The sequence below is a fragment of the Miscanthus floridulus genome, unplaced genomic scaffold (genome assembly GCF_019320115.1).
Source record: "Miscanthus floridulus cultivar M001 unplaced genomic scaffold, ASM1932011v1 fs_551_2_3, whole genome shotgun sequence".
NCBI lineage: Eukaryota > Viridiplantae > Streptophyta > Magnoliopsida > Poales > Poaceae > Miscanthus > Miscanthus floridulus.
The window spans coordinates 29,611-38,934 of record NW_027096928.1 but is presented as its reverse complement, the minus strand read 5'-3'; the positions used below and the strand labels follow the sequence as shown (position 1 = coordinate 38,934).

At 47.8% G+C, this 9,324-nt stretch overlaps 1 protein-coding gene across 1 annotated transcript; it reads right to left on the bottom strand.

The window, feature by feature from the left end:
• Nucleotides 1-5,432: 5,432 nt before the first annotated feature.
• On the bottom strand, nt 5,433-6,623 carry LOC136532237 (BTB/POZ and MATH domain-containing protein 2-like). The gene has a single exon (XM_066524841.1). The coding sequence runs from the start codon at nt 6,621-6,623 to the stop codon at nt 5,433-5,435; it is 1,191 nt and encodes a 396-aa protein (XP_066380938.1).
• Nucleotides 6,624-9,324: the final 2,701 nt, after the last annotated feature.

Genomic DNA, 9,324 nt, shown 5'->3' with positions numbered 1-9,324 from the left:
TAGGAATGAACCCTTCAACCGTCAAACTCCTTAGAGTTATACTCCTCAGCAGAACTTGTGTGCCAAAAATTATCAGTACGATTTGTACTAGCCACTCCCACCCTATGAGCATTGCTTTGTGGAAATTGGATGCAAGTTGGATATAATCAAAAGGAACCTATAAGGCTGGGGTTTCCTATGTATTAGCATATCAAGTATATAATAATAGTTGGTCAAGTTTTAACACCATTCCCACACCTATTCCACCCCATTTCTGTCCAGAGCTAGGTTTCGATCCTAGGATCGATATACCACCATCTCCACATCATCACCATACCATCGCTCAGTCGATAGGCCAACTCCCTCTTAGCACTGTCTCATGGCCCGTAGCCCCTGGCTATGACCGACACTCTCTCACTAGGGAAGAAGAGAAAGACTCATCTCACTATCTAGTTTAAGCGAAACCCAGGAAAGGTCCATAGCCGACAAGTCGGCACATGTATCGATCGATCAACCATACACTCTGTAGAGGTTTACATAACCACAAGATCTGCCTTCCTCGTTGACCATCTTCAACTAGGCTGATTTTGACCGCTTGCTAGCCTAAGATAATGCCACTCTACCATTTAGCCCCGGTACACCCCAAGTTTAGTCTGGGATGGCTAAAACTGTGAGTCATGAGCCGGGTCCACAAGGTCTCCATGAAGTCTCGGAAGGGTGTGGGGGAGATCCTCCATGCCCTGTACCTCGTTACACTGTCCGCTATCAACCTAGCAATAGTGGCAATATCCTACCAAGTAGTCTGGCCGTCCTGCACCATATAGGGCGAGTGGTACATAAGGCTTCCTAGTGAATCTGAGTACTAGTAAGTCCTTAGGGATGACCAAGCCAAAATGTCTTCATTAGGGTTTCTATTTACCATGCCACCACAGCACCTCCACCCTGGGCACCTCTCATCATAGGTTCACACCTAGAGCCACCTCATATACCATTTTACCCACCATAGGTATCCATTCCAGGGGTGCCCAGGTAGCACTCCATGGCAAGACTTGCCCCAGGCTTGTCGTATACTCCAACTTGGTCGACACAACCCTTACCCTCCACACACCCAAGTCACACACGCAGCACTCTCCCCAAAGTCCAGATAACCCCAGTTTCCACCACGCATCATTATAGTATTTATAAGCATAGTAGAAATAATAAGTAGTGAAATATAGCAGCGACCATGTGACTATCCTAACAGCAGGGTGAGCAGGAGTAAGGTTGTGTCAAGGCAGAGGCCATCAAGAAAGCATACTACCATGCAAGTCCTATCATAGTGTGAATATAACAATGAAGTAAAGCAATAGCAGTTCTATATTAGCCATGCGTAATAGGTGCTACGGGATTGGGTGGGATGTGGCACCTTCAGTGAAGTCATCCCCGTACTCCTCATGGTACTCACGATCCTCGTCCATCTGGTTCTCCTCCGAGTCTGCAAACGGTCATATTATAGCCGCGTTAGCGACGTCTATAGAATAGCACAAAGAGCAATGAAAATTCAAAAGAGCCAAATGCACTCAAGCATGGGTTCATTGCGTAGAGCTCGATTTTAGATGAATTTTGGTCCTAGTCTTGTATTTTTCTGAGTTCGTATGAATTAGTTATGAATTTCCGAAGTTTCAATCATTTCTGAAAATGGGAAAAGGCTGAATTAATATCGTGCTGACACGTGTCACACTATGACTGGTCCATGTGGCATGCTGATGCCATCATGACGTCAGTATGGCATCATCATCTCGGTTCCAAGCTGATGGGTGGGGTTCCGCTGACGTCAGCTTGACGTCAGCATGATGTCATCAACGTCATCAGTTCCGACAGGTGGGACCGGGGCTCTTGGGTCACTAACATGTGGGTCCGGTCAAAGTCAACATCAAGTCAACAGGGCGAGTCAACGGTCAACGGATCATAGTCACTGACAAGTGGGGCCAGAGCTACTGACGTCAGCAGCTGATGTCACCGTGACATCATCATGACATCACCTCGGTTATGTTTGTTACTGACAAGTGGGACCTGCGTGACATCGGCACGATGTCACCCACTGACAAGTGGGTCTAGAGTCCCTGTGTTGCTGACATGTGGGCCTAGTCAATCGGTCAATGTTGACTAGTCAACGGTCAACACAGTCCGGGTCCAAACTAGGGCCGGTTGGGCCTGGATATGGGCTGGGCTTTGGCCCACCACGTGGCATGCTGTGGCGCTGCCACGTCATAGCCTAGGGCCTCCAGTAGGCTTCGGTCCACAGATCAGCCCACACAGCGTGGCTCATGGTGGACTTGTGTTCACGGTCCATGGACCGTAGGCTGGGTCTTCGGTGGACCGAGTCCATCCTGCTTTCCTTTGGCATGGTCTATGTGCACTGGGTGCATGTGAGTGTGGCCGGCGAGGGGAATTCCCCTGCTTCTTCCCCGGCGTGCTCCCGCTGGTGGTGAGCTCACCGGCAAGCCCCTTCAGCGGCGTGGGTGTGCAATTGAGGTGGGCAAAAGAGTCACCAGTCCTCGGCATGGCGGTGCTCGTCGACAGGGCATCTAGGGGCAGTTCCAGGGGTCCTAGTGCCCCGTTTTCCTTCAGACAGTTAGCGGGGAGGCATGATGTAGCGTCAACGATGACCATATGGCGTGGTGGAGTCCGCACGCGATGGTGGTGCATGGTGAAGCTCTGCCCAAGGTCCGATGCATGTGGCCAAGGCGCTGCGGCCAGCTAACGGCTTCTTGGTCTACGCAGTTATCATCCAGGCATCACAGCGGTGCTCTACGGCTACTTCCTAGTCCAGTGAGGCGGTTGGATGCGCATGCGGTGGCCGCACCATGGCGGTGGCGTTGTGAGCACGGCGAGCGCATGCCTTGCGATGGCGTCCCTAGGCTAGGAGGAGGTCTCAGCAATGGAACTCACCAAGCGGTGCTTGGCGGCATTCGGTGGTGGTGCGGTGGAAGAATGTGGATGGAACAATGGAGGGAGGAAGCAAGAACACTAGTGCAGTGAGCTTCAAATGTGCTAAGCTCGGGCTCGGGGAGGAAGAAGGAGACGGCCGGGATATAAAGGGGGGACCTTTAGTCCCGGTTGGTGGCTCCAACCGAGACAAAAGGTCCCTCCCAACGGCTACTGCGCCAGACAGAGGTGGCAGAGACCTTTAGTCCCGATTGGAGCAACCAACCGGGAGTAAAAGTCTACCTTTAGTCCCGGTTGGTGGCTCCAATCGGGACTAAAGGTCCCTGCCAGCTCTGTCTGGCGCAAGTAGCCGTTGAGAGGGACCTTTAGTCCTGGTTGGAGCCACCAACCGGGACTAAAGGTATCTCTAGTCCCAGACGCAAAAAATGCCGGGACTAGAGTCTATTTTGGTCGAGGATCAAAGGTCTGTTCTCTACTAGTGATCTGCATTCATTGGAAGAGGAAATAGCCTATTATTACTGTTGCAATGACGGAGACAAGGGATCAATTGCCTAGATAACTAATAAGCTCCAATATTTGATCATTTTTACTTGGGACATCCATTGCTATGAATGATTAAATGTTTGTCATCCTTTCTGCTATATAAATATAAGTGGAGTAGTTTATGAACAAGTTCAAGGAAATCACTATTAGATTATTGGTATGAAGGTGTCATTGGAGAAATCTGGTCTTATGGTGGGTTACTCTTGCTGACATTAGTATAGTTGAAGATATCCGGAAACTTCACAGTAGGCATGGAAGGAGAAAGTTGTGGAGGAGGTGGATTATTTAGTGGCTGACTTTGAAGAAATGGACAAGAAATCTCTTGTTCGGCTTGGTTCAAGAAGGATCAATCTGGCTTGTTAAGGATCCAAAGTCAACAAGGCCAGGGCTTTATCAGTGGCGGATCTGCCACCGGGGAGGGGGGGGAGGGGGGGTGACGCCCGCACCAGCATGCAGCAGCGTAGCACGGTAGCGGCCAGCGGCCAGCACCCAGCGCTCAGCACAACAGCTTGTTCAGCCCCCCCCTAGGATTTTGTCCTAGATCCGCCACTAGGCTCTGTCATGATTCACTTATCACTAGTCAGATGACAATTCCTACAATAGTTCGCGAGACAATAGTTCGCGAGCTAGGTGAGGCGCTTTGTGTGTAGTTTAATCTGCACAGATCTGATGGGCTTCATCAACAATGACTATGCCTTCCAGGAACCAAGGTCAGCTTTGGTAGCCTGAACTTCATCGCTGACCAACTCAGAGATGTGTATCTTTGCGATCCCGAGCTGACTGAGCAGGCGGAGGAGACCTCCCACCATCCCCTCTGCATGTTTCTCGTTGGGCTGGAGGACGTTGTGGCCACCAGTGCACCTACACTCACACGCCACATGGATCTCTATATGTCCAGGATCTTTTCATAAAGGGTGATACTCCGGAGCACATCCTCAACGGAACCATCAACTTTCTGCTTAGATCAACATCCTCGTGTCGGATGCAACCTTTAATTTGAAGATCATCCACGTGACTTTCCAGATTTCCACATGGGAGTCAAGAACGCGATGATAGCATACCAGCAGCTGATCACCTTGCATATGCTTATGTACGACCCAATCGATCGCTGCTCCATGCCAATGCCACCGAACCCATAGGCTCCGGTGAACAACCCGACGACGATGACTCTAGATTCGTCGGCATGCTGATTGATCCCGCAGGGGATGATGTGGCCAACGCTGGATCTGACTTCAACGATCTAACCATCTCTGAGCTTCTCGGGATGATCTCCAACAATCTTGACAACTCGAACTTGGACTGCAATTTTCGTCCTGTTCGCTTGAACTACTTATCAGCTATGGTACAATGTTTTCCTTTCATAATAAATCAGCATCAGCCGGCATATCAGCCAGAGAAACCATCAGCCGCACAGCTTAGTGTCTAGTGCTAGAGTGGACTGCGTTAAAGCCATTTATGGTAACTACGGTCAGTAGCAGCAAGCACGGCAGCATCCCTCACCCTTGGCGACTTAGCTCCGCTCCGCTCCGTTCGACTGACCGTCTCTCCCATATCCATTCTATAGTCCAGACTCTAGCAGGCTTCCAGATATAGATTTCATTTTCTTCTATTTTATAAAAAATGGAATAATCTTGATTGATAAAATCTAGAGTGAATCACTACAATCTAATATATATTGCATATTTGCATTGAATTTTTTTTGTACATGAAATACCCAGCGGCAAAATCCTGGCTTCGCCACTAGTGTGCTTGTATATGTTTGTCTACGCCTATACCGTGTGAACTGTTCAGAGAGGGATGAGTGTGTGCACCTTAACCGTGTGTTTTCCAAAAAAAAAAAGGATGAAAATGCCATATACAAATTTCAAAACATATAGTCATCGTCGCTGAGATATAACATGCATTATTACGAATGGAGATAAAGGAAATTTGAAGTAATATACGAAGCATGTACTCGTACATTTACTCTAAGCTAAGTACAGCTATGCATGGTGATTTTTTCGAGACCACTTAGTTGCCTTCTCAAAGAGATCGATCATGACACCCGGACACAACGACTTGAGTTGACAGTACCCTTCGCTTGCCATTACATCAGCCAACGTATCTGAACCGGTGATGAAATCAACGCATGCATCTTGCAACATGCTGCAGTTGTGCTGGTCAGCCAACGCAAACATGGACGCCACCGTCGCGATCGTCAGGCTTTCGCAAACACTCTTCTCGCACACGAACTTGAGCCCTCGAACATCGTAGCGGTCCGCGGCGACAAGCAAATGCTTCACGAATTCCTTGCTCCCCCCGTCCCTGCCAAGATCGTCGTCGTCCAGGCCGGGAAGCACAGCGTCGGTGTAGATGAAACGAAGCAGCGCCCTGAAGACATCAGCCTGCATGTCCACGATGGATATGTCGCGGTGCTCACCGGTCGTCTCCTTCATGGGGCCGTACAGCTGCGCCTTGAACACCGGCGAGCGCATGGCCAGCACGATGGCGTGTGCGGCAAAAACCTCTCCTTCCACCTTGAAGCTGACGTCGGCTCCCTCCTTCGTCTCCAGCAGGCGGACGAGATCTTGTGACAGGGTCGGAGTCGGCGCCGCCGCCGCCGGGGACCGACGGGCCTTCTTGAACTTGAAGACGGTGATGACGCACTCGATCCTCAGGCAGTCGTCGTGGACGTAGGGCGATGGTAATTCCTCCAGCTTGCTCGTCTTCACGAACGTGCTGGACCCGAGGCACGGGGCGAGGTCGCTGCCGCCTCCGCCGTGGCGCAGGAACCAGGGCTCCGTCCGGTGCACGTGGTTCGGCACGCCGAGGCGCTGACTGACTAGCGTCAGGTCGCACGACGCCCGGGCCTCGGCGCCCGGGGTCAGGATCACGGCGAAGGCGGAGGCGCAGCCCGACTTGGCCGCGCCGTGCTTGCTGTCGCCGCGGGGGAAGTAGCGGACGGCCCAGTCGTAGCCGCCGACCTCGAAGGTGGCGGACCGGACGAAGCTGCCGACGCCGACGCGGCTCAGCAGGCTGCTGTAACCTTGGACCACGAACACGTGCTTGCGACGCACGGTCTCCGTGGTGCACGTTGACGTCGTCGTCTCCAGCTCCACTGTCGTCGACGTCGTCGTCACGCCGCCGCGCGGCCGCTTCCAGATCCAGAACGAATCCGGCACGCAAGAAATCATGGCACCGCGTCGTGTGTCGTCGTTGTCAAATCAATTTGTGACGATGCATGTCTTGTTCGATCTTATCTTATATATACTCCTACATATCTTATAAACATGCATGAACGCAGAAGATCAGGGCTCGCTCTATCTACGGCCGCGCGCCGAGCAATCGGCACCGACTCCGCCAATATTTGTTTTCCTCCACGTGTTAATTCGATTGGCAGCAGTGGGCCCAAATGTACCGCAATGGGCCACTATCCACTTCTTGTTTCCGACCACTATACATGCAGGCATACAAAAGGAAATGTAAATTTGCTGACATCAGCACTTTATGAATCATTTTGAAAATTGAAAATGTTGTAGTCGCCAAACGGAGCATCTAAAATAAATCCCGATTATACTATAATATTTCTTATAATAAAGATTTCTAAACAAAACCCCTCATTGATATATTTAAATAAATTTCATTAATAAATAATTTAACATTTTCTTTTATTATTTGAGCCTTTGAGGCGATGTTCTAGTTTTGGAGAATAATGTTTCGTCTGGACAAGAAAAATTTTCTTACTTTAGGAGAACAATACTTTGGATTTAGGTGAACAAATTATAGGTTGATTGGTATTATAATATCTAGGGAAATTTAATAAGAAATAAGAAAAAAAATATACAAATAGATATAAATAAAAAACGTAATAACAACATAAAATAATATAAAATTAATAAAATATTGAACAAATTAAAGAATAAGAAAAAACCAAATAAAAAACCCTGTAGTATAGGAAATTAAAAAGGACATCACTTGGATACTATTGAAGGAACCTATACCATGGAACATAACAAATGTACAAATTATTCTTATAGTTAAGCAAAACCAAATGTTTTTGTATGTGATGTTTGTTGGCGGTCACTAACATCAATTATAAACCGTCAACATAGCCTATATTTATAGTTAATTCCATCACCAAACATAGGTATAGGGGTTCAAACTAATAAATTCCACGAGTTTTGGTGAATCTGTGTTTTCAGCAGGGTTTATCCAGAAAATCGTCTAGGGACACCTATTCGTCAAAGGAAATTATGGAATTCCGCCGCGTAAACAGCGTGGGAAGATTCTAGAAGACTCCAGAAGGATCTCCAACGAAGTAGACCCCGAGGAGCTACCATGTGGGGCCGGATGGCCCTACCTGTAGGCCACCCGGCCCCTAGGCCCACCTGTCAGCCTCCGCGTCGCAATGTCGATTCTCCACCGCCTTCTAGGTTGCATCTACGCCGTCCTTTAAGTCAGGTTTGATTCAAGGGCTCACGTTGGACGCTCCAGCCTATATATACCAGCCCCTGCCACCCTCCCTAGAGCCATCCTAAAATCCTAATTCATATCATGAGGATAAGAGCTAGCTATCAAGAGAAGATTAGTCCTCCATAGGATCTAGTCTTGTAAATAATAGTGAGATAGAGAGTGAGGGAAGAGTTTGGAGGAGGTGCCGGCTAGGTCGGTGCTCTCTCTATGGCTTGTACTTTGGTGGATCCAAGTTCTACTTGAGCTTGCCTTCGAGATTTTTCTGCTAGTGTTTTTCCCTAGTAATGTCCCTAGTTGAATAGTAGAAGACATAGCTTACGCAAATCAGAACTAGGGAACCTTAGTTTTCCTCTCTATGATCCTATTTATCTCAACATTGTTGCTACCCCTAGTTAAGTTAGATCATAGTTAGTCTCACACGTTTCCCTGTGGATACTGATACTTGGAATACTTTCGAGTGAAAGCTACAGCAGTATCCGTACGCTTACGGATTATTCTGTGTGCGTTAAATATACCAACAAGGTTTCTAGCACCGTTGCTGGGGAAACGGTTGCTAAATTAACTTATGAGCCTAGATTAATATTATATCTTTTATTCTTTCTTTTATTTTACTTTTTCTTTTAGCTTGGATTCCACTCCTATTTATCAATATGCTAAACCCACGAGCGCAAGCGTAGAGTCACCAAAATCTTCAAAGCCTATCCTAACACCTAGCTATGAGCTGTGCCCGTGTTTTATAAAATTAATACGGGATAAATTCTTCTCGGGAGAAGACAACGAAAACCCATACTCACACCTATAAGAGTTTGAACTAGACCTATGCATGCTTGCGTATCGCTGGCATGTCTGACAAAACCGTAAGATGAAAGTTGTTTCCATTCTCTTTAATGGGAAGAGCTAAACATTGGTACAGTCAAAACATAGGAAGTATGCAAGGAGATTGGAAACGTTATGCTCTAAATTTTGTTTATGATTCTTTCCCTTCTCTAAAGTGGTTAGCCTTTGGAAAGATGTTCTAAATTTTAGACAACTAGAAGAAGAATCTCTTGGTACATCATGGGATTGTTTTAATGAACTCATCATCACTGGTCCAGACCTTGCCTTTTAAGACCCTGTACTTCTTTAACATTTTTACATGGGTCTTAGCAAGGATTCCATGAAATCCCTTGATGCAGCCTCTAGAGGAGCTTTCCTTTATTTGTCTACTAGTGAAGCAAGGGCTATGCTTGATAGAATTAGTGGAAGACTCCCTGCACTAGCATTTATAATGAACTCCCCAAGAAAGAGAAGAAATCATCTCTCAATCAAGAAGAGGAAGTTCTGATAGCCAAATCACAACCACTTCAATCCCAAGATTTAGCTATCAATCCTGAACCACCAATACCCCAAAATCCCCCAAGAGAAGAAGGAATTCCACCTTTG